Source organism: Phalaenopsis equestris, unplaced genomic scaffold (assembly GCF_001263595.1).
Source record: "Phalaenopsis equestris unplaced genomic scaffold, ASM126359v1 Scaffold000840, whole genome shotgun sequence".
NCBI lineage: Eukaryota > Viridiplantae > Streptophyta > Magnoliopsida > Asparagales > Orchidaceae > Phalaenopsis > Phalaenopsis equestris.
In genome coordinates, this window is record NW_018165280.1 from 2272823 (window position 1) to 2298925 (window position 26103).

General features: G+C 39.2%; 1 protein-coding gene across 1 annotated transcript in view; it reads right to left on the reverse strand.

Annotated features, from left to right (window-relative positions):
• Nucleotides 1-26103, reverse strand: part of LOC110031690 (tRNA-specific 2-thiouridylase MnmA) — a 52848-nt gene that overhangs the window by 17255 nt on the left and 9490 nt on the right. The window contains exons 2-9 of the mRNA XM_020735027.1: nt 23636-23710; nt 22928-22981; nt 22706-22784; nt 22487-22614; nt 15647-15730; nt 15447-15530; nt 3422-3573; nt 2776-2926 (exon numbers count right to left, since the gene is read on the reverse strand). Coding sequence (XP_020590686.1) covers nt 2776-2926; nt 3422-3573; nt 15447-15530; nt 15647-15730; nt 22487-22614; nt 22706-22784; nt 22928-22981; nt 23636-23710 — 807 coding nt within the window. The remainder of the gene's footprint in view (nt 1-2775; nt 2927-3421; nt 3574-15446; nt 15531-15646; nt 15731-22486; nt 22615-22705; nt 22785-22927; nt 22982-23635; nt 23711-26103) is intronic.

A 26103-nucleotide genomic window follows, 5' to 3' on the forward strand; every position in this document is an offset into this window, starting at 1 on the left:
AACCCCCCCGAAGGAATACACACCCCACCCCCCCCCCCCCCCCCCCCAACTTACTAGGAGCTTGATTACCCCAGCGCTTTCTTTCGACCGAGAAACCGTATGGTGGTCGGGTTGGTGTAAGTCATCCTGTCGGCTGTGAAACTTAGGTTGTCGAACACCAGCTTGAATAGTACATTTACCGAGCTCCCTTATCGATGAGGATGCTTCCTACTTGATAACTATTGATTATAGATGTTATCACAGAAGCATCATTATAGGGATTTCCCTTCAGCAGCAAATCATCATCAGTGAAGTAAATAAATGGGTGGACCTTGAGTTTTGGGGCAAAGGCTGCAGCGCAGAGTTCTCCTGTTTGTTGTCTCTTCCTGTTTACCCTCCTAAGTGGTTCGCTTCCTCCAAAAATTGTGGGCATGTATCCCACAATGTGGATGGCGTTGGAGCGGAAGGGTTTGTTGGTTGTTCTTCCCGTGGGAGCTTTCCCTGCCTCTGGGTTGCGGCTCCAGAGGCGACAAATTCTTTCAGCTCCCCCTCTTTTATCAACTCTTCAATCAGGCTCCAAAGGTGCATGCATTCCTCCATGTCTTGTCTGTGATCCCTGTAATACTTGCAGTATTTTCTGCTATCTCAGAGAAAGGCTCGGGTTCTCAGTGGCAGTGCTTTCCTGAAGAATTCCTTATCCTGAATGGTGACCACTACTTATGTCATGGACACCCTCAGTGAGGTTTCGCGGGGGACTACATGGTTGTAACGGGAATGTTCATGATAATGAGACGATCAGTGGTGTTGCGCCTTCGTCTCACCTAATCCTCGCACAATGGGTCGAGTGGTTGTTGGGGCGGTTTTCATAGCTTGAGCGGATGATCGGTCGCTCATCCTGTCTCGATTACCTCCTATTGTCCTGTAGGGTTCTCTTTTGTTGCCTTTGTTCGGTAGGTTCAGAGGCATTTTCATAGGCAGTTATGTACTTATTGGTCATCTCTAACAGCTCGGTCAAGCTCCCCAAGGTCAAGGTTGAAGCGGAATCTCTCCGACCTTAACCCTTGTGTCAGCGCGGCCTAGGCCATGTCAGGTTTCAAGTCTTTCACATCCAACATCTCATTCTAAAAATGAGTAAAAAACGATTGCAAGCTCTCATCGGCTCCTTGTTTTAGTTTCCTAAAGGATCGGGCGCTAATCTTGGGTCTCAAAGCACTAGCAAACTGGGATAAAAAACTTCTTAAATTCCGCAAAACAAGTGATCACTCCTACAAGTAACACGTCGAACCAACTTAATGCAGATGACCTCAGTGTTGCGAAGAAAAGCTTGCACTTAAGGACATTAGAGATTTTCAACATAGGATTCAAACAACGCGAGGTTGGTCATTGGGGTCCGATTGTCCTTTCTATGACTCTAGGACGGGCATCTTAAACTTCTCTGAGGGTTCAACTCCCAAGACTTCTAATGAGAAAGCATTCTCCGGCTGTCGTGGTACCTCGGTCCGCACCAGTCGATTCCTCACCTCCACAGAGGAGATCCGACGCTATCCTCGTATAGCACATCGTCAGGCTTCTCCTGCAGATGGATTGTTCTTCTTACGTTGTTTGCTGGTGATTACCATTGAGAGGATTGGGTGCCCTTGTCGGGTCGACTCTATCCTTGGAACTGTGACTGCCACTAGGGCAGCTACCACTCTGAGTACTTTTGTGCATTGTCCTGACATCTAGTTATTGATTTGAGTCCTCAGGTCTTGTATGCCTTACTGGACGAATTCCTCCATGAACTCCTTAGTGCGTGCTTGCTTGTGTCATGTTCCTCTGACTGGATTCTCTTTGTTGTTGTTACTGAGTTGCTATTCTTGTTGACGGCATGTTTCCATGCTCACCGCACTTTAAAGGATTTCGAATCTAAGATTATTCGGGAAACATACGCAAGGTATAGAACGTTTTGCAAGCAAAGATAGAAAAAGAGTACAATGGAGATTAATAAAAATGTGTAGCCCCCTATTTATGATATGGACCCCTTATTTCTAGGAAAATGCCTCAGTCTTACAAAATTACAGATCTATCCCCTTATCATTAGTCGTCAGAGGGCCCTTTTAGTAATTAAAAGAATATTATAATATAATAAGACTAGCGGATTAATATCGTTCGGTAAGAAGTTCGTCGGCAGCTCGCCTCACCTTGACTCCATCGATAGTTGATCCAAGCTGAGTAATCTACGGCTGTCGATGCAGCCGATCGTCGTCCAATGGGAAATGCTTTGGCACATTCTCTCGATCGCTCGATCCAAACACCTCCCTCGCTAGCATTCAATCTATTGATCGCCAATCAGGTATGTTTGATCGGACACGCCATCCTCCCGAGTCATCTGCCTGTCTTGAGATTCGTGCTAACATATTTTTCGTATACAGTAATCAATTCACAAGCAATGTTGTACAGTAAAAATGAGAGCTTGGTTAAACTAATGCAGTTAAAGATGTGAACCCACAAGTCACTGCAAAGAGGAGCATTTACATGCATACCACCCAATTCCTATGTATTTACATATCCAACGCTTAAACTTTCATATCATATCCAAAATACCACCATTTTAAGTTCTTAACCTTTTAAGAGTAAAATACAACCTTTCATGCACAGGTAAGATGGCCGTCTGCAAAAATAGAATTATAGGTGTTAAATATGTAAATGCATAGCAATTCAGTGGTATGTATGTAAATCTTCCAAAAAAATAAAGAGGAGATGCAAGAAGAATAGATGTTGGAAGAAGACTAGACTAATGAGGAAGGCATTTGTTACCTTGCATCGGAGTTGATCTTTGTTCTCAGGTGGTGAGCCACTAAACCACCGGAGCGATCCAATGCGGAAGGTGCGCCGCCTTTTGTCTAACGAAAAGTAGTTTCTTGATACAAAAACAACATTGTTTTGCACATCCTTTTCTACAACATACCTGCATGCAACGTCAGAAGGGATTAATAGAGCTAAACATGTTATATTGATCAATTATAGTGCAATATCATGATTTATTTCAAGTTTAAGCTTGGAGGGTCGATTAAAATATCAATTTGATTCCAATCTTAACTTGTTAATCAATTAAAATAGCACTAACAGTGTTTTTTTTCTGACTATTGGAATTATCTCAGTGTAGGGATATAATCAAAGGAAGATTCCATACATGCATACTACCTAGTCCCTCTGTTTTTACATCTCACACCTGAACTTCCAATTTTTACATATATGTCGCCTTACCTACGCATGAAAAATTATATTTCACTTTTAAAAGTTAAAATAGTGGTACTTTTGACGCGATATGAAAAATTTAAGTAGTATAAATGTAAAAAGTAAAAGTTTTATTGTTAGATATTTAAATACAAAGGAATTTGGTGTTATGTATGTAAATGCCGCTCAAAATGCTAATCAAAATAAATTAGCCAAGAGCTTGTACCATGGTCCTCCAGGAAGGCGAAGGCCTTGGCGCTGTCCAATAGTATAAAACCAAAAGCCCCTATGATTTCCCAGATAGTCTCCTGTCTCAGCTTCTAGCAATATGCCTTCCATCTCTCCAATATGCCTGGCAACAAATTCACTGAACTTAACCTGCAAATATACAAAAAAAAGAGGGGGAAAAAAAAAAGAAAATGGCAGAAGAGATGAACTGTTATCACTTGTTTAAGAATCAATATGAATTAAAAAGAGTAGAAATTCAAAATGAGGATTTCACATCTAAGGCAACACTCAACTAGAATAGATACAAAATGAGATTCATAAAACCAACCCAATAGTGGGATAATGTTAATGATAATGATGATGGATTCAAAACAAAGTTAATCAAACCCAGAGTGATGGAGTGCAGCCCATGTACAAAAAAGAACTTTCCATCTATTGATAGGGAAAAAAAGCAAAAAAGGGCCTTAGCAAAACTCTCCGAACATCCATCTACTCATGTCCCTCTTAAATTTCATTTAAAACCTCCTAAACACATAGCATGTACCCTCCTCTATAAACGTAAGGAGAGGGGTGATGGCATATGGAAAAAAAAAAAAAAGGAAATAGTGAGATCTTAGTGAACTTTGAATACTCTAAAACTAAACCCCTCTCCCTCCCTTACCTCTTCTCCAACATTGCCAACGCCTTCATCACTCTGCATGCCGCCCATCTGCACATACATTTCTTAATATGATGGGGAGGCGCCTCATGGACTAAGAGATTACAACATAGCTTAGTTGCCTTTTAAAATGCCAATAAATGTCTTTCTTCGTATGTCTGATGGACTTGTTGATATCCCTTTTGCAAGGGTGATAACGAAATGTTGTGTTATTCAGTGGAACTCTGAAGTTAACACATTTTGTTCTACGCGTCGTAGGACCATGCAAAACTTGTTAGAATTTCATGGACAAAAAGAATAAATAGATGTAAACTTAGAGATGCAGAAGCCCTCAATCCAGACTGAAAAATCAAGCAGGATCACAAAATCGCACAATTCCGCACCACAGTAGTGCAGAATTCTGCAATTTCCGGCGATCGCGGGAGGGACTGAACTAGCAATTTCCATTCAATTGGCTATTTCTATAGTGATCCGTGCCTCCTTTTTCTTTACTTATTTATATTTCATTATTTTTATTTAGAATTATTTCTATTAGGAGTCCATTCATGTGTGGGTTTATGCTGCTTTTAGAACAATTTTGCTTTGTTTTGAATTTATAGAGATTATAATCTCTGTTATCAACTTTGGGGAGTAATCTCTCATTTCGTTTTACAAGTGATGTACATCTATCTTTCTCAGGAACATGTGGTGAAACCTCCACGTTGCCCAAATGTAGCCGATTTAGAGTTTCATTTGTTGTTTTCGGCTGGAAAACCGCAAAACAACGTCTATCACCTTCCAAACACCATCGACCTCGCATATTTTCATTTTCTCCATATTCCACAACAACCTCCTCATAAAACCTGCTTCTCAAACACATTCTAAGTAGGGCTGTCAATTTGGCTCGTTATTCGTGAACAGCTCGTGTTCGGCTCGTTCGCCGAACACGAATAGCTCTTTGTTCGCTCGTGTTCGGCTCGTTTTAACTCGAAATAAAAAAATTTATATAACTTTTTATATAACAATATATTACATATATTATTTATATAATAATATATTATATATATTTATGTCTAAATTTAAATCATAACACCTCATGTGACAATGTGGTTAGTGTCTTCTTTTGTATACATTTGATCCAGGTTCGAATCCCACACTTTACATCTATTTTTCTCAATTTTAGTTTAACGAGCCAATTTCAAACCGGATACGAGCCGAACACGAACACGAATATTTAAATCGAGCCGAACACGAACACACTGTTCACGAGCCGATTTCGAACACGAGCTATTTTGAACGAGCCGAACACGAGCCAAGCCTGAGCTCGCTCAAGCTCGGCTCGTTTACGACCCTAATTCTAAGTGCCCTAAAATGGTATCATCTGGTATTAGAGCCCAACAAACCTAGATTTTTAGAATTTTGTCATCATTTCCCCCAAATCAAAATCCACATAACCTAAATCCTCGACCAGCTCAATACTCTAACCACTCCTATAGCAATCCCTAGTCCTAGTCCCAAAATTTTTAAAAACTAATATTCATACGTCCACCAAAATTTCACTGCAACGCCTACCACTTAAAACCTGATACCGCATGCCCTCTAAAACAACAAAACTCAAATCACTCTACGAACTGCTTCATCATACGCCACCGACATACTCACATCTTCGAACATTCAGGTGTCTTTGCTATCCATGGCAAAAAGCCACAAGCCCCACACAAACTTGCACCTCTCTCCTCACCTTGCATCTTTCTTGGCTGCCCACGCCACCAAAAAGGTTACTGCCGCTATAATACCCAAAATCATCAAGTACTTACTTCCCTGCATGTGGTCTGCAACGAACTTACCTTCCCTCCTCATATTTCCTCAACACCCACTCCAACACCCACCACATATATCCCACCGAAACTCCTAACACCCTCATTTTAACAACACATACCACAGCCACCCAACTCAATAATCCCTCACCTCACCTCCGCTCATCCCAACTTCCCTCTCAAACCCATCAGCAACAGATCCTGCCACCCTCTTCCAGCAACCTCCCAAACTCCCAATCATCCCACCAACCACAACATCAAAACACCCCATGACAACCCGCTCCCAAACCGGCTCACTTAAACCCAAACAAATTCTCAATCTCCATACATCCACCTCATCCATGTCTAATCCCACCACTTACACTAAAGCAACGAAACACCTCCAGTGGAGATAGGCTATGTCCACGGAATTCGAGGTCCTTCAACGTCAAGGCACCTAGGTCCTCATTGATCCTCCTCCCTAAGCCAACATTATTGGTTGCAAATGGACCTACCATACTAAATATCCGCAAGATGGATCAACCTCAAAATTCAAAGTTAGATTCGTCGCCCTAGGATTCAAACAACATTGCAGCACCCACAACAACGAAACCTGCAGCCCCATTGCCAAAATGCCCACCATCTGCATCCTCCTATCAGTTGCAACTCATCACAAATGGCAAATTCAGCAGCTTGATCTTTCAAACGCCTTATTCCACGGCTCTTTGGATGAACTCATCCGCATGCACCAACCACAAGGCTTTCAAAACACTCAATTCCCCAATCGGGTATGTCTCCTTAAAAAGGCACGACACTCTACGGCCTCAAACAAGCTCCAGGGAAATGGTATGCCACTCTTATCTGTTACATGCAAACCAAAGGCTTTCAACTCAGCACCGCCAACCCTTCCTCCTTATCTACAATAAAAATCAAACCACCATCTACTTTCTAGTCTATCTCAACGAAATCCTTATTACGGGTAACAACCCACTTGCCATATGTACCCTCATCAAAAACATCAAGACAACATTTCAACTTAAGGAACTTGGACCCATTCAAACGTTCCTTGGCATCACTACCAAAACCACACGACAAGGCTACCACCTAAATCAATCATCCTACAACCTCTCCCTCCTCTAGACTCTAAGCATCTTTTCCTACAAACCAGTCAATACTCCTCTTCCCCACAAACTTCAACCAGAACATGCCTCATTACAAGAGTACCACGACATCACCCAATAATGCCAACTTGCAGGCTCCCTCCAATTCATCACAATCACAAGGCCCGACATAGCATTCACCGTCAATCACATTTGCCAGCAAATGCACTGCACCCTCATATACCACTTCCTACTCATGAAGTGTCTCCTTCGATATCTCAAAAGTCTATCGACTTCAGACTTCATATCACCAAAAGTCAGCTGCAACTCGGCACATACTCTGACTTTGACTGGGCCGGTGACTCACAACATGCTTTTGCATTGTGGTGGCTTGCATCGCACCCACACCTTCTGCGAAAAAGAGGGCAGCGCTTAACAGCAATGCGCCGCAGCGCCCGTCCATCTTTTCCATACTGTCAGGCCTTTCCTCCATATTTTCGCGAATTTCTCTGCCTACGGCGGGTGAGTCTTCTGATGGCACTAGAGTTGTTACTCTTGTCCCTGTTGTGGTCTCCTATCCAATTGTTTTGGGTAACTCTGAGGCTACTCCCACTCCCAGATTAGGCAGGAGGGCACGGAGGACTAGGCCTGCACAGTTCAAAAGCAAAGACGGTAGCTCGATCCTCCATAGAAGCCGAGTATCGAGCTCTCGCCGCAACCACAACTGATGTACTATGGATATGCTGATTTCTCCAAGAATTTCAAATTCCTAAAATCCCCACACCATTTTTTTGTGACAAAACCTCCGCCATAGCCATTGCTCTCAATCCAATCTTCCACGCCATAACTAAACATGTGGAGAACGAATACCATTTTATACGAGAATACATCACATCATAGGCCATTCAAATTCTGCACATAAGCTACTCGGATCAAGTGGCGGACATCTTCACAAAAAGCCATTCGGCAACCACATTCAAAAAACTCCGTAACATGCTAACTATCACTACACCTAATAGTCGGCTTGAGGAAGCATAACAACCCTATAAAACTAGGCAGCGAAACCGCATTTTACTTTTTACCACTACCTCTATACCTTCTAGAAGATTTGTTTTATTTTATTTACTCATATACAAAACCATTATAACAGCTTCATTCTTAATTGAGATAATATGACTACTCACTGTTCATCCTGAAATATTCTCCCTGCTTGGCCCCTGCTTGGAATTACGCTCATGAAAGTCCTCACCGCCAAGTTTCTTGAATTTTGACACAAACCTCCACACAGTCCTCGTATTCAAAGAGCAACAAAAGTACTACAACGGGAAGCTTCTCTCTGTCTGTTGTAGCCAAAGCATTTCAAGATGGTTTTATCAAATTATTGTTGAGACAACCCAGATGTTCTGTCCAAGTACTAAAGGATGAACTTATGAAAGATGATTTAATTATAGACTTTAACAACTAGATGAGACATGTCAATCAATAAAGTTGTGGCATGTGCAGCAAACTGTTTAATCACTTGAGTATCATTAACGATGTGGCATCATCCCATCTGCAAGCGCATAGATTTGATCATACAAGAAAGTTCTTGAGGAAGGAAGCCATTTTTTTTTTTCTGAAATTACAACAAAATCATGAATCATGCAAAGAATTAGAAAAATACATAAAACCCCCCAAAAAAATACATAAAAGTCCCATACATTCTTCTAAAACCTATGCAGCGATAAGATCAAAAAATCATTAACTTCATAGCTCCAATGGATGCAAGATCGTAGCATTCTTTGTAAGTTTTCATCTTCAGATAAGATCCCACCAGTATGTCCAATAGATCACCAATCCAAGGTGTTTGCTATGCTAATATCTCCAAGAAGTTTCTATATGTAAGTTGTGAGTATGCATATGCATCTAATGAATTGGTTACATTTAGACAATAAAACCAATACTTTCCCAAAAAAAACTTGGCGGGGTCTCAAATTATATTATAAATGGAATTTGAACTTGAGGAAACAATTATGAAGCCCCCAACCACTTCTCTGAAGATTTCTCTAATTGGATCTCGCTGAGTCCTCTCTGCTAGAACAATATTCAATGAAAGTGTCCAAGTTCAGATAACAAATGGAAGGATGCCATCAATCTGCTAATACAAGAGCCCATCCTAAAAGAAAAACAGAAGGTGATCATGACTAATGAGTATTCCCACCTCTAAATAAAATATACTCATAGGTACAGAGTCGAGTACAACATCCTCTCCCCTACAAAAATTATAAGCATTAATAGCTATAACTACTTTCTCCTATGCGGCTGGGCTCCTGCTCCAACGCACCTCCATAATCGCGGAATCATAACTACCCACTGGTAACATATATTCCGTAATATTCTCCTTCTTTATAAATATAGAGGAGTTGAGTTCTGTAATGCAGGATCAGAGAAAATCTGTAAGTCTTATTCCTCACCAAATACAAGTTCTGTTTTTCCTTCCCATTTCTTTCTCTGCCTGTTATTACGGTTCTTTTTCCCTTTGTTCTTCATCATGGTATCAGAGCTCTGAAGCTCCAACACAACATAAATCGATCCATTCAGGGCCTCCATTTGACTATAAATCGCTGAACTCACCTGAACTTACCATGAAAGCATCGCAAATGTCGGGAAATATGTGGAAAACCCAAGCTATCAACCATACAGTTGATCTCTCAGCTCAAGTTACGCAAACAGCAACTATCCCTCCCAACCTCAAATTCATTATGAGTAACATCAATAATATTGCTCATACCCAACTTGCTGCCGACAATTACCCACAATGGAAAGCTCCAGTACTCAAAATCATTTCAGCAAACGAATTTCTTGGCTATTTAGATAGCAGCAACAAATGTCCACCCAAATTCCTCATCTCTGAAAATGATTCTCCATTTCTCAACCCTCTCTACACAATGAGGACTCTCATTGATCAAAATTTGATGGCGGCCCTCTACTCCATAATTTCACCAATGGTGCTGCCCTATGTATTGCATCTATCCACAACGGTGCTGCCCTATGTATTGCCCTATGTATTGCATCTATGTATTGCACAGCGTTTACAACCCAACAGCAGATATCAGTTAATCCAGCTCAAAAATAAGCTTCATACTATAGACATGAACCACCTATCAATAGCACAATATCTTGCAAAGATCAAAACAATTGTGGATATCATATTAACAACCGGTGGCCAACTTGACAATTAAGATGCTGTCCTCCACACACTTAATGGATTGCCAACAACTTACCAAGCATTCAAAACAGCGATCTAGACTCAATTACAGCCTATGAATCTTGATGATTTCTATTCCTTTCTGTTTAGTGAAGAAATTAATCAAGCTAATGATGCTCTCAAGGTAGATTAATCTCCAAACTCTCAAATAGCCCTCACAGCAAATCATCAAGCTATTCGCGGGCATGGAAGTAACTCTCGCGACCGTGGACAATCTCAGAACTCTCTTAACCAGCGCACACGTAGTGGAGGCTCTCATCATCTGTCACATGCCAAATATGCCATAAAATTGACCACTCCGCGTCTACTTGTTGGCACCGACAGAACCTTGACAGCGTACCCTCTAACCTAGCCCTTCAGGATTCTTCATCCTCTTGGGTTCTAGATTTCGGTGCCACTATGCATCTCACATGCGACATTAACAACTTGCAAATAGTAATATTGCCCACCGGAGATGAACAAGTTCTAGTGGGCAATGGCCAACTTGTCCCGATCCAACACTATCGCAACGGCATTCTCCCAGCACCGAACCAAGAGCTTGTTCTTTCTCAAATTTGGCATTCACCTTTTTCTAACCCATAACCTCCTATCCTTCCACAAACTAACAACCAATAATTATCTCTCTATCTTTTTTAATTCTACCGGTTTCCATATCACTGAACCACTAACAAATTGGATGATTCTTCGGGGCACCAGTTCAAGAGGACTGTACCCAATTCCTATGTTGGCTCCAACCCCCCGTTCGACAGTGCTACCTAAAGCTCTACTCACATCCGCCTCCGCTTCCACTCTATGGCACAAGCATCTCGGCCACCCTCATTCGGACGTCACTCGTCGCGTCTCCAAGGCTAACACCACACTTGCCATTCCTACCATGTCATAGATATGTGAGAGTTGTAATTGCAACAAGAGTCACAAATTATCTTTTCCTTCAACTTCTTTACATTTGTATTTACCTTTCCAACTTATACATTCTGATGTATGGGGTCCCACCCCAATTTTATCTAATCAAGGTTATCGTTACTATGTTGTGCTTATTGATGAATTTTTCAAATTCTCTTGACCATTTTCCATGAGACATATCCAAAAACACATCCAATTATTCCGCTCAGATGTTGGAAGTGAATATATTGATTCCGGTCTTCATGAATTATTTTCTCACGATGGTATCTTACACCAATTTTAATGTCCCTATACGCCCGAACAAAATAGTGTTGTCGAGCGTAAGCATCGCTGCCTTCTTGAAACCCTTCTTCATGATGGAGTGGTTCCACCAAAATTTTGGGTCGAGGCTCTCCAAATGGCTATCAACCTAATTAACTGGATGCCATCCAAATCCGCCCACTTCATCTCAACATATGAACGCCTTTACCATAAGCCGCCAACATATTCTCATCTCAAAGTATTTGGGTGTCAATGCTTTCCATGGCTCAAACATCTCTCACCTCATAAACTTACACCTCGATCCATACCGTGTATATTTCTTGGCTAATCCTCAACTCATAAAGGATATAAATGTTACGATCCTCAATCAACTTAAGTTTTCATATCAAAACATGTCGTCTTTAATGAACCCATTTTTTCGTTTAAAAGACACAATCTCACTCCACCTATAGCACCGCCCCCCTCAACCCAATCACCTTTTGCTTGTACCATACCCAAGCATTTCTCTAGGTTCCTTCCCCTCAATACCCGAACCCATGCTACATTACCGACCAAACTCACTTCCTCCACCACCTGACCCAGAATTCCACAATTGTCTACCCAGACTTCTTCCAACCTGCCTCCACTACCCAAACCTCCACTACCTCATAGCCGAACCTGCTTCCTCCACAATCTCACCCAGCAATTCACCAATTACCCACTCAGCTTTCCTCTAACCCGCTTCCACTACCACTCGCAGCTCCTTCACATCCTATGCAAACTCGTGCCAAATCAGGGAAACTGAAATCTATTCAAAAATTGAACATGTCCCACTGAATTCAACCCCCTGTTGATCCTTCATCTTATAACAAGCCGTAAAACTTCACCATTGGCAGAAGGCCGTGACCAAGGAATTTCACGCTCTTCAAGCCCAAGCAAAATGGCATTTGGTCCCTCTCCCACCAAATCAACCGATACTCGAATGTCATTGGACATATTGTCCCAAAATGAATTCTGATGAGATTGCGGCCTGTTATAAGGCACTCTTAGTCGCCCAAGGCTATAACCAAGAATATGGAATTAATTATGCTGAAACATTCAGTCTTGTTGCCAAAATGGTGACACTTCGTACTCGCTTCACCATTGCTTTTAACAAAAAGTGGCCACTCTTCCATCTTGATGTGGTAAATGCATTCCTGCATGGACAACTTGATGAAATAATTTATATGCAACAGCCCATTGGCTTCAAAGATCCTCAACTTCCCAATAATGTATGTTAACTCAAGAAAGCACTATATGGACCTAAGAGGTCCCTGCAACAAGGGTTTACCACCATATCCACGTTGTATCTCGACCGGAGCTTCCAGATTAGTAAATCCGACCCAACCCTACTAATCTCGCACACATCACAGCAACACCTCTTTGTCTTGATCTACGTGGATGATATGCTTATAACAGGTACTCATATAGCTGCTATTGAAGATCTTACACAGTAATTAGTCGTCGCCTTTCAGATCAAGAACCTTGGTCAAGTTTCCAAATTGGTTCGCACCGAAACAGATATGTACCTTCACCAAACTCAGTATCTCCAGCACATACTTCAAGAAACCGCCATGCTTGATTGTAAACCATGTGTGACTCCAATTCCAACAAAGCGGTATGACACTCCCACTCAAATGAACTATTTGATAATCCTACTGAATATTGGAAAATTACAGGCGCACTCCAATATCTGAGAATCATGAGACCATATATCGCATTCACCGTCAACCTTTTTGTGCCAACATATGCATCAACCCTCGACCTATCACAATCAATTATTAAAACGTCTACTACGTTACCTCAAAGGTACACAACACTCCGGTCTTACCATCACTCATGCTCCACTTGAATTTCTAACCTATTGCGATGCGGACGGGGCTGGAGATTCGACATATGGAAAATCGCGGACGGGGCTGGAAATTCGACATATAGAAAATCAATTATAAGCTTTTGCACCTTCCTCCATAATTCTCCCATCTCGTGAGATGCTAAGAAGCAAACCACAATTGTCTGCTCATTTGCGGAAGTGGAATACCGGGCTTTGGCTGCAGCAGTAGCAGATCTTCTTTGGCTTCGTCGACTTCTAGCTGAGTTTGGAGTGACACAACAAACTCCCATTACTCTCTTTTGTGACAATGTATCTGCAATGGCTATCATAAATAATCCGATTTTACACACACGTACGAAGCATATTGAAATAGACTATCATTTTATCCAGGAAAACATACGTGTCGGTCACCTTCTCCTCCACTACATCCATACTCAGGATCAGCCGGGGGACATCTTTACTAAACCTCTGGTCATACAGCGCTTCAATCTTCTCAAATCCAAGTTTCAAGTCCTTTACAAGGCCCGTCAGCTTACAGGGGGATAATAGCTGTAACCACTTTCTGTCATGCAACTGGACTCCTGCTCCCACACGCCTCCATAATCGCAGAATCATAACTACCCACTGGTACCATATATTCTGGAATATTCTCCTTCTTGATATATAGAGAAGAGGTAAGTTCTGTAATGCAGGATGATGGAAAAATCTGTAAGTCTTATTCCTCACCTAATACAAGTTATGTTTTTCCTTCCTACTTCTTCCTCTACCTGTTATCACGCCTCATCTTCCTTCTGTTCTTCGTCAAGCATAACCAAAGTATATATAAAGAGCTCCTAAAGAGGACGTCCTATGAGAGATTCTCATTAAAAATCTCTCCAATTTTTGGAGCAATATGAAACCTATTCTGTAAAGAAGTTTTTTAGGCCGGATAAGCCTTCATCACACCTCTGATAATGATTTTATTGTAAGGAAATGGACAACTGAATTCTCTGAGCCTTAATAAAAAAATAAAGTGACGCTTCAAGGCATCTACAAGCAAGGTCAAAAGACTACTAGAACTTCTGTCATATCCCTCACAGAAAAGAAGCTCTGCACAAAGGTGAAGTTCCCTATTATTGACTTCTACACCTCTCTCAGAGCATAATCATAAGCCCTCCTCCCCACGCATACATACACTCGATCAAGGTATATATCAACAATGAATAACAACACCAAATATTTAATGATGAGTAACCTTAGCAGCCTGTGAAGTCAGAATGAATGAAATGCCAAGCACTTGTGCCAAAGAAATCCTTCCTTGCACAATCATCTAAATTTTTCACTAATTGTGAAGCCTACTGCACAACCCAACTAGGCAACAAGGAAAGCAGAAGAGGTAAGAAAAATAAAAAAGAACCTTGGCATCCATAACAATGCCAATGCATAAATTCCATCGCCAATTGACATTCTTCACGTTGGACGAGACACTAAGTTGGAAGAAGGCCTTATCCTCTTCCAATTCAAGAAGAGCAACAAATTCCAAATTAAAAGAAGAGACTTGAAATGGTGCTGATTCTAACCAAAAACTCGAGCCCGTCTTCAAAAGCAAATCTAAGTCCATCTCTTGAAGCGGGGTGGAAGCTCTTTGATCTCCAAAGTCATTCTATCGGTCACCGGTCCCCTCAACGAAGCTACTGCCATGAAATGCGCAATACTCGGGAGATAAGAGCATATTTTATGCCTCTCCTCATCAGGCACTGCAAGTTAGGTGCTTCAATCATCTTCCTATATTAGGAATACAACACCTTTGCTTAGTTCTTCTAAGGAAAAATCCTCTAAATCTCACTAAAAGCATGTTAAACATAAAATAGCACTATCATTATATACAATTAAATTTGATCCTACTAAAGAAACTATAATTCATGTTTGTTATTTAATGCATGACATGGAAGGAAGTCGGATTTAACATTTAGAACTAAGTTAAACTTAAAACCATAACTCACTAAAATATGTATCGAGTTAGGATCATAATTTATTCATGCACCTGAACCTAAAAATTAAAAAGAGTCAAAATCTAAATATAAAAAATAAATTTGAATGCAAGATCTAATACAAAAACTAATGAAAAATGATGTGTCAGAATGCTGACCAACAATGCTTGGGATAAGGCTAATGATAATAATGATGATTACCAAAAGGAGAATACATAAATTATAAACTAGTGATGCTTCCCCAATAAATAATAGCCAACCTTTCCAAGGAAACATATCCCTTGAGAATCTTTCCTCTCATTGTTTGGAAGACCCATTTGGGTGGCCAGATAACGTACTTCACCCTGCAAATATTTTGGAAACCAAAAAGGAAATGACACACTCTCACTTAAAGAACCATTAGAATGTATATAATATATATATATATATATATATATATATATACACACACACATCTGACCTTTGATAGACAGCCAAGGGGAAACAGAAGGCGCCTTAGCTGAAATTGGGACAGATGTGATAAAAAATAGGTTTGATCCTTGAGCTGCAAAAAATGAAAGAAAAGATAATCAATAACTTTATAATGCTAGTCCAGTGGCTGATATGAGTAAACACAGAAAACAAAACAACATATGAAACTGAAAAATAAACTTCACATCATCTCTAAAGAAGAATTGTAGTAATGACTCCCATTTAATATGAAAGAAAAACCCGGAAATAACAAAAAGTTAATCCAAAAAGCTAACAAATTAACCTTAATTAATCTTGTAAAAAGCATGTATAAGGAGTTTGTATATGTTAAGTAATGTTACACTGTATAATCAAGCTGTTTTAATGTAGAACTTGAGCATAGAAAAGTCTTACAGCATATTATGAACAAGACTGGTTGGGATAAATGGATAGAGATAAAAAATATAAAAATATTGGAGGTGACTTAGATGTGTGTTCTAGCAGTGTGGTTTACAAAAGATTCATTGTAGGTACGTAATAGAATATAGAAATGTAATGAAAGAGATTAGACAATATTTTTTAATTGCGTCTAATATTGCAATAGTGAGCAAATATATTAGAAAGAAGAGCACTTATTAAAAAAAAAATAGCCATTAAATCACTATAAACTTCTCTTTACTTTGAAGAAAAACATAAACTCCTTTTGAAAAAAAAATTTAAGGAAATTTTAGGAGATATTTTGGCTTACAATACAAAGAGTAACAATTGTAGACATACATTAAAAGTATTAAAAATAATCAAAAGGGAAAATTAGTTTACGATTATATGGCAGAACTTAGAAGTATACTATAGATAGTTTAAAAAAACGATTAAGTTGAATTAACTTTAAAGAATATGCATAAAGATATTGACGTGGTCTATATAAGGCCTTCATTAAAATTTGGAGAATTATGAAAGATATTATACTAATTTGAAAGCAAATCTACTCAATGAAATCTTTAAAAATTAAAAGGAAGTTTAATAATTGAAGAAAAAACATTTGGTGGTATTCATTCATTAAGGAAAAAAAGACAAGTCTAATATTTATAATTATAGGGATATCAAATTTATCTGTGATAGAGTTATTAGAGAGAGTAATTGCATATAAGCTTTAGAAATATGTTCGTCATAAAATTATTAATTTTATGCCATAAAGATCAACAATAGAACCAATTTTTGCATTACAAAAATTAACATGCAAGTGTAAAGAACAGCAAAGGATTTTATAAGGTATTTATTAATCATTAAAAGTATATGATCAATTGCCAAGATAATTGATAAGATTGTTATCAGCTAAAAAAGAGTTTTGTACCTAAGAAATATTGGGGTTACTAAAAATACATATGATGCAACAATAACTTGCTCTCAACATTAGTAGTTGAGGCATAATCAATGATCTTTTAAACCTTAGTAGTATTTCATCGAGATTAGCACTATCTATGTCTCCTTTGAATCAGTTACAAAAGATGTTTGAAGTAGGACACCGTCTTATATTGTGTGTTATTTTTAGATGAAATGATCTAAATACATGAGTTTGAAATTTGGAAAAATTCTAAAAGATGCAAGTCTTTAGATTTAATAGAACAAACAGTGATAAAATGAGATACAATTATAGTTGTGAAATTAATAATTATAAATCAATGTTGTCGAATGATCAACTGATATCAAGAGGTGATAGATTTATCTGTCTCAAAAGCATTATAAAAAAAATTGTGATATAAAAAACGGTGCAATTTTTCAGGTTAAAGATGAGCCAATAAGATGGATGAAGATGTGCCTTAGAAGTGCAGTAAGATGGATGAAGATGTGCCTTAGAAGTACCACACAATACGAACACAAAAACTCGAAGTTGCATTAATAAAACTATAATTAAATTGCGAATGACATATGGAATTAAGTGTTAGGAAGCAATAAAGTTATTTAACCCAAGTTAAACTTGGCTGAACGAGAATGATAAATTGGATGTGTTGTAAAACAATTGTAGACAGCGAGAAATATAGATACCGGAACTAGTAGGGAAAACAATAAAAACATAAAAGCACGCTTTTATTAGTAAGGAAAAAGGTTTACAACACAACACAATAGAAAATAATAACACCGACATAAATGACACAAGCAACATCTCTAAGGTGTAATCGTAGAGTGGTGGGGTCAGTTAAGTGGATTTAGATGGCTAGTGGGGTGGCGGCAGCAAAAGTGGAGTAAGAAACTACAAAAACAGCTAGAGGGTTGGCTGTCCAGTGAAGCGACGACAAGAATTGGGACAAAAATGGCAGGAGCAGCAGTGTTTTGTTGTCTCAGGGCGGGGGAGCAAGGATGGAGTGTTGGGCGGTAGATTTGGCAGCATAATAGAGGGTTGTGGGGCTGGAAAGCAGACTTGGACTTGGAAGGGCTGGACAGCAGACTTGGAAGGGCTGGACAGCAGGTTGGCGGCGGTTGGGGAAGGATCAAAGTGGTCAGCGGCTAAGGTGCGAGAAATGGAAGGGCTAGGAGAAAGTAAACCGGGAGATACAATCACAATCTCGGAATAGGATACAACCGGTGCACTACCACCTCCTCGGGTAAGACCCTACAAAAGGGAAAAGAACCCACACAGGAATCTAAAATCAACACACAGCAAAAACTCCCTAAACTCTAAGCATAACACCCCCTATTTATAACGAGGGCTAAGACTTATTTTATGCAATATTTAAAATAAGAAAGAAGAATGGAAATAATAAAAATTCAGATTAGGCAAGGATGAATATAACTAATAGAATTTCAGATTATGTGAGGATGAGTAAAATAAATCAGAATTCAGAATTGGTAAGGACTTATAATAGGAAAGTGCTAATAGAACTTCAGATTAGGCAACGATGAGAAAAATAAAACATAATTTAGAATTGGTAAGGACTTATATAAGGAAAGTACTAGGAATGAAAGAGTGAGAGGGAGAGAAAGGAAAGGGAAAGAAATATTATGAGGAAAAAGGAAAAATAAAGGAGGGAAAGGGGAGGAAGAAAAGGAAAGGGAGGGTCCTCCCCAAAGCCCAACATTAGTCTCCTAGGGTTGCGGAGCTTCGACCTCATTCGTCAGGGCTTCTGGTTCTCCTCGGCCGTTCTTGGATCCCACTTGCGAGCATTCCTCCCTATCAATCCATTCTGGTTTGGCATTATCTAAGCTAGAGGTACATTGCCACAAAGGTTTTCCTGAGCCAAATTCCGAACAAATAAATATCTCATATGTTTCTCATCTATAACAAGTTGGGCATCAGTCAGGTTGAGAGTTTGCAAAAGTTTGGTTGATAGGTGATTCTTATTATCTTACAAGTCTTCCCTTTGATTTTTTAAGTTTTTGAGAACTAAGATCTTCTGTTGTGTTTCAATAACAAGAGTTTCACACTGGTATTTCATCTCCTCATATGGAACACTGGAGTCATTACTTGTTGACAAACGAGTTTAACTATTTACAGATCACAAAACCCTAAAATACCTCAACAACCAGAGCAAACAAAAGGGATGACATGCCACATGGGTGGAATTCCTAACCCCATTCCAGTTTGTGCTAAAACACAAGGTGGGAAGCCATAATTGCATGGCAGATGCACTGAGTCGTCGACACCTATTGAAAGCATCCCTGCAGGCTCGAGTTGTAGGCTTCAAGGTTATAAGGGATCTACATGAAATCGACATAAATTTTAAAAACATATGGGAGCAATATAAAGAGAAGCCAGCATAGCAACATTACCCCACAAATGGAAACATTTTCCACCAGAGTCGGTTGTGCATTCCCCGGTGTTCACTAAAGGAGGTCATTATCCAAGAAGGCCGCAGTGTTGGACTAGCAAGTCATTTCGGCAGGGACAAGACCCTCGTCCGTGTAAGAGAAAATTTTTTTTTTTTTTTGCCAAATCTGACAAGTGATGTAAAACGAAATGTCAGACAATGCAGAATGTCATCTGACAAAGACAAGAGCTCAAAACGCTGGATTATACACACCACTTTCAATACCAGAGACACCATGGGTGGAGTGGACGTCAGCATGAATTTCAAGATAGGACTTCCAAGGACACAAAGGAACAAAGACTTCGCAATGATTGTAGTAGATAAATTCTCCAAGAGGGCTCATTTTATAACCTGCCACCGGACGCTAGTCGCCTCACATCTTCGGTCTATACTTCAGTGAGATTGTAAAGTTGCACGGAATTCCTAAGACCATAACCTCTAATAAAGACATCAAATTCTTGAGCCAATTTTGGAGGACACTATGGGGAAAGCTTGGTACCAAACTCCAATTCAACTCGGCAGCTAATCCGCAGACAAACAGACAGACAGAGGTAGTAAACCAGAGTCTCGGCAATCTTTTGAGATGCTTCGTGGCAAAAAAACAAAAGATAGTGGAATCTTATCCTAGCCGAAGCTAAGTTCGCCTATAATCGATCCATCAACCAAATTATGGGATGAACTCCCTTCGAGATCATGTATTGACACAATCCGCTCACGTCAGTAGAATTGGTGTCACTCCTACCATCTTCGAAAACCAGCAAGGATGTCACAGAACGAGTTCATGACTCATGAGATTCAAATGCTCCATGAAGAAGTTAGCAAGAAGATTGTTAATCAGAATCGTAAATATCAGACATAGGCAAATAAATTCAGGAAGAAAGTAACATTTCAGAAATGCGACCTCGAATGGGTTCGGTCAAAAAAGAAAAGATTTCCTGTAGGATCATTTGGAAAGCTTAAGCCGAGAACAGATGTACCTTTCAGAGTACTTCAAAAGTTGGACAACAACGCTTATAAAATCAACCTGCCTGGAAACTACAACATTTCAGCCACGTTCAACATTGTCGAATTGACGCCATACTTTGAAGAGTTTGGAGCTTCGACAAGAGGTCGAAGTTTCCCCAACCCCGAGAGACTGACGCAGGCTCTAAATCAGCGCCCGAGTGCGGGCGCTGAATGGGCCCCAAAGCAGGGCGCTTCAATCTCATGAGGCCAGAATCCCCGCGATGATTCACGGGAGAGAAAGTCGGACGATTCACGATCCCGCGCGTTAGTGGGAGGCAAATCGCGAATCCTCTTGATCGAAGGAAGTTCGGCGGGATCGCGAACTCTCACTATCCAAGGAGATGCTTTGTGAGTCTGTCGCACCTCTCTTCGTTTGGGAAGGGGTTTTATGGATTCTTCTTGTCTTTCCACCCTCTTTCTTAGTGTAGAAGTTTCATTTGTCCATCGGGAGTCTAACATTGTCGTTCTTTGCGTGTAGAGAGTTGGTTCTAGTCGAGTTGTCTTTTGATCTCCTGTACGGAGTCTCTTCCCTCTTGTTAGTGTTGTATCTGACGACAAGTGGTGCTTCCGTTGTATCCTGCTCTAAGATGGTGTTGTAAACTTCCAATCACCTTCCATTCTTCTCCCCGACAAATTTTCCTACCTCTCTCCTAGCTGCCAACCACCCCCATATTCCTCCACCACTCTACTGACACCCCTACTTCCTCCACAACCTCACCGTCCCACCTACCTACAACCAACCAAACACAGTCTCTACTTACCCATACAGCCACTAACCCCGCAAACACCGCCACTGCATTTGAATCTCTTCCTACAGCCCCCAAGCAGAGATTTGTCTATTATTGTAATTCCCATTTGTTTGAGTCGTGTTGTAACACTATTTTTATATAAATAAAAGTTTATTTTTGTGTTCGTCGCATCCCAACTAGTTTCCGTATCAAATAGTTAAGGGATAGTTAAAATAAAACTTATTGAAGAAATGTTGGTAAAATTTGACTTAGATTGTTTGACATAAACAACTACATGTAAGAGATGAACCAATAAGGCCAGCATGAAATGATTAAAAAGGAAGAAAAAACTTAAGTCAACCAAAACTAATCGAGATAGATGGTTCGTGAAGCCAATCCCTAACAGTTGAGAAGAGGTTGATAATAAACAAAATCCATGATTATTATGATGATGATGACGTATCGCAAAATAGTAACATATATACAGTAAAATAGCTTGATGTTGATGGTGTCATTGTGTCACAAAATATTAGTACAAATTAAATGTGCATGCAAATAATAATGCTATGTGAAGCAATGCAACCACCTCTGTACATAATGTATGCTAGCTCTCTGTAGTTATATAATCAAAAGTCAACAATAGAAAGTAAAATATAGCAACTACAATTTGTCTACATTTCATTTTCTCAAAAAGAAGAAAAAGAGAATCATTGCAAAAATCAAAAAGAACATTTCAACAAGCACTTTTCTGACCACAGTCAATCACCAGAAAAGAATGTTCTGAACGATTTTATTTTTCAAAATAATAAGCTTCCGCAAAAACAATTTCATAAACACGAGTTAAGGATGCTTAATATAAAATGAGAACATAGGGGGAAGACATATGCATAATCCATAAATGAGAAAAAATATATCACCAATTGTAGGAAATAAAAGTAATAAGAGTAAGAAACAATATCATACTCTTTCCATCATCACATTAACCTATCCATGTTTATGCCCGGTATGCCATTGAAAATTGAACCTCACTGTTTATTTTATATGTGACTCATTATGAAAGCATATAAATAAGGTTCTTGGTACACAAACAATTCCTGAGTGGATCTAGTAATTCCATTATCAGTCTGAAAAGAAAAAGGAGCCTTTCCACATAATGGTTCAGCAAACAAGTTTTAAAAAAACTAATTTATAATTGATATTACCACAACAGATAAAAAAGCATTATAAATTATGCAAAACTTCAAAAAAAAAAAAAATAGTATCACGACAAAAAAAGGGAATAAATATAAAATAAGTGATTTACTCCATAAATACCACATCCTTCGACAATGCCAAAACAGAAGATCCACCGTTCAAACTACAAGATGCGTGAATCACATAAGCATAATGACCAGAGGCAATGTAATCAAACCCCATCTTTTCAATAGCTTCTAAAAATGCACCTGAACCAAAGTAGAAAATTGCAGAAAAACAGTAAGCAAGTAATTTGTTTGATGTTCATGTATGACAAATCCATTCATCTAAAGGTAATACCAAACTTGATTCTCGTATTGCAAAGGACATCAGGATTTGGAGTACGGCCAGCATGATATTCCTCAATGATGTGAGATACCTGTTCGCCATGAAAGAGCTAATTAGATAATACGTAGGTATTAAAAAGCATAATTTAGCAGGGAAAATAAGTAATACATTTCAGATCCTAAAATCTTCACAAAATTCTATGATAAAGACCGAGTACAATTGCTAAATTCTTACCACATTCCTCCAATATTCATCTGATAAATGAACAACTTCTAAAGGCACATCTACCTGTAAAAATAGCATCAAATCTGACTTTAGTATCTTCAACTTCATAAGAAAAATGAGCAACTCTTAGAATGCACCTCTACATGCAAAAATAGCTGCTAATGTAACTTCAGTATACGTCTTCCAATAAAAGAACCAAGGAGGATTGGGGTGCTGCTCCCCCTTGGTTTGTGATAAATCCTCTTGCAATTATGTATAGTATGAAAGTTTTACCTGTATATACTAAAGAGCAATAGCCTCACTCAACTCCAACTTCCCCCTCCCTCTCAACATCCTCCTCTCTCACATACAAAGCTCAATACATTAGTCATTAAAAATTCATTGTCCCGCACCATAGTCAAGTTTTTACGCCAGTATATGTATTACTGAAGAAATAATAATTTATGCTGACAGTTTCTACATCATTTATCATGAGTGAATAATATCAAGTCATCTTCAGCATTGCTAAAGATTGCATTTAAAGCCTCTGCAAAATTGACGTAACAAGATTGGCATCTGATTTCCAATATTAGAGCACTAGCTCCTAAAAATATCAATAAAGTTGTCCCCAAAACACCACTGCTATCATTTATAGGATTACAAGTTCACCACGCATCAGCCTAAAGTAGCTGTCTCTATATACTTTCATGACAAACAATTAGAAGAAAAGCTTCTGACCTGATCACAAACAGCTTTTGCATACTTTAAATCTTCATCCCACGGACATTCAGACCAGAAGTTAGCAAAGTCTTCCTACAATGTATAAGCATTCAACAATGATAGCTTTTTCTAGAATAAATATTATTAATCAAGTCATGCAGAAACAATGACAATTTTCGATAAGGAAAAAGGAGGATGTAAGAATTCTATATTATCTAAGAGGTGCCTTTGATGGTATAAATTAAAACATTCCTTATGACAAATTGTAACAAGTTTAATGAAACATCCAGCTTTTCCAATGCCAAAAACATCAGGTAAAAATGTAAAACAGGTATAAACAAGAAAATGAGAAGGCAATTATATTAAAAAGAAAAAATATGCAATACAAGTAAACAAAAGCCTAGCTGCAACATGTGAAACTTCAATGGAGAAAAATAAACTATGATTTTTCAAAACAAGCATGCTTGTTCACAATATAATGTATTCAAGAAAGAAAAAAAGCCAATAATAAGGATTTGAAAGGAAAGAGAAAAAAAGAAAAAAGTATGCAAACTCTATGTTTTATGGAAGGTTTGAGGAAAAAAAGAAAATCATTCATATTATACTTTAGTGAGAGTTTTAACAAACAGAAATAAAAAACGCTCGTTGTTCGCGAATAGCTCGTGTTCGGCTCGTTCGCTAAGTTAACGAGCCAAACACGAACAAATATTTGTTCGTTCGTGTTCGGCTCGTTTTGGCTCGAAATACTACTAATCAATTATATATATATACATATCTTTGATGAGTAGTATTTTTAAAAAATTTGATTGACCATAAGGCTAAAAAAATTTAAAATCAATTAAAAGTATTAATGAAGAAAATATAATAAAAATTATTAATTTAGACTCAAATGATTTTTAAATCTTGCCCCAATCATTAACATCTTATGACTACGTGATTAGGGTTGTCAAAACGACTCTTTGTTCGTGAACGGCTCGTGTTCGGCTCGCTAAGTAAACGAGTTGAACACGAACACACTTTTTGAGCTCGAACTATAAACGAGCCGAACACGAGCGAGCCCACGAGCCGAACACGAGCATACTATAGCCAAACTTAAGAATGGGATCTTGCTTTAGTAGGTTGTTTATGAAAAAACAATCATTTGACAGTTCTCTCCTTGCACCTACTTGTCATATCTCAGAGATTAAATGTACATTCAAAATATTTATTCTCAATGAAATATTCTTCCTTATTAGAGTTACGTATTATGAAAATTATTAGTTTATGTAATTCGGAGTCCTCTAGTTCATCATAAGTCCTCTCATTCAAGCAATTGTCTATTGATTTCCAACTTTAACAAGGGGACATCTCCGAAATTTACCTCTAGATCAAGTTTGTTAACTTTATCCTTTGTTTTTGGAATCCAAAAGAAATTTCTGAAGTAGCTAATGGCTAGTAAACTTGGCATCCTATTGGCCACGGGCAATCTCATTGTCTTACATTTGACAGTGTATTATTCAACTTTCATCTAAACAAAAACTCATGTACATTAATCTTGATGGCAAACTAGTTAAACAATTGGCCCTATTTAATTGGAAGCTAGTAATAAAGGATGCATGTGTTGATCTCATTTTTGGTAAGGTCTAGTCTTCCTCTTAGGGTTTATCTAGCCTTAGGGATCTCCCTTTGACTATCTTAGAACCTAAGAAATGGGACCCGCCTCATTTTAGAAATTCGACCTACTTCTGTCCGCTTTTGTGGTCTCGCGTGTGTGGTATCGACTTCTAGCACTTAGAATGATGAAACCAACATGAGGAAACTCAAATGGATTCCTATAGGACCTTTTACTTTTAAGCCTTAGGGTACCCTTCTGCACAATTCGCACCCCCGCGCGCACAAAATTCGCAATTCGGAGAGTCGACACGTCTAATCGCTCTGTTACCTGTCGAAGGCTCGAATAAACCTTTTGAAACGATTGATAGCGAGTCGAAATTTTGTCAAATTTAAATTTTGACGTGTTTTTTTTACTTGATTGTCGACGACGTCATCCGAGCGACCTCGAATGACAAAACGGACTGCACTGACACGTCCGGAGCGTCGATTTTGCCCAGGGACGACACCCATTTTGTTACGACGCCGCGCGTGAATAAATCGCATATAATTTAATATAAAATCCCTAAACTCACGCACCCGAGCTCTGCCTCCCTTCCCTCTCCCGTTCGCGTGTCTGGCCTTTCCCTTTCTCGGTCTCGAGCCGACCAAGCTCCTCCTCCTCCACGCGAGAGAAAGTTGACCTTGTTCGTCCTTGCCTGACATCCTTTTGCTCGCGGCCCTCCTTCCCGAAGCCGTGCCAGTCTCCTTAGGCTGTGGTTTTTTCCTTTTCCTGGTAGTTTGACTCTAGGAAGCTGGTTTCCTGGTACACTTGAACGACAATTTCTTCTCTTCTTCCCGATGCTTCCTTCGCTGCCACTGCGCTGGCCGCTCGGTCCGAGAGGTTTCAGTGGCTT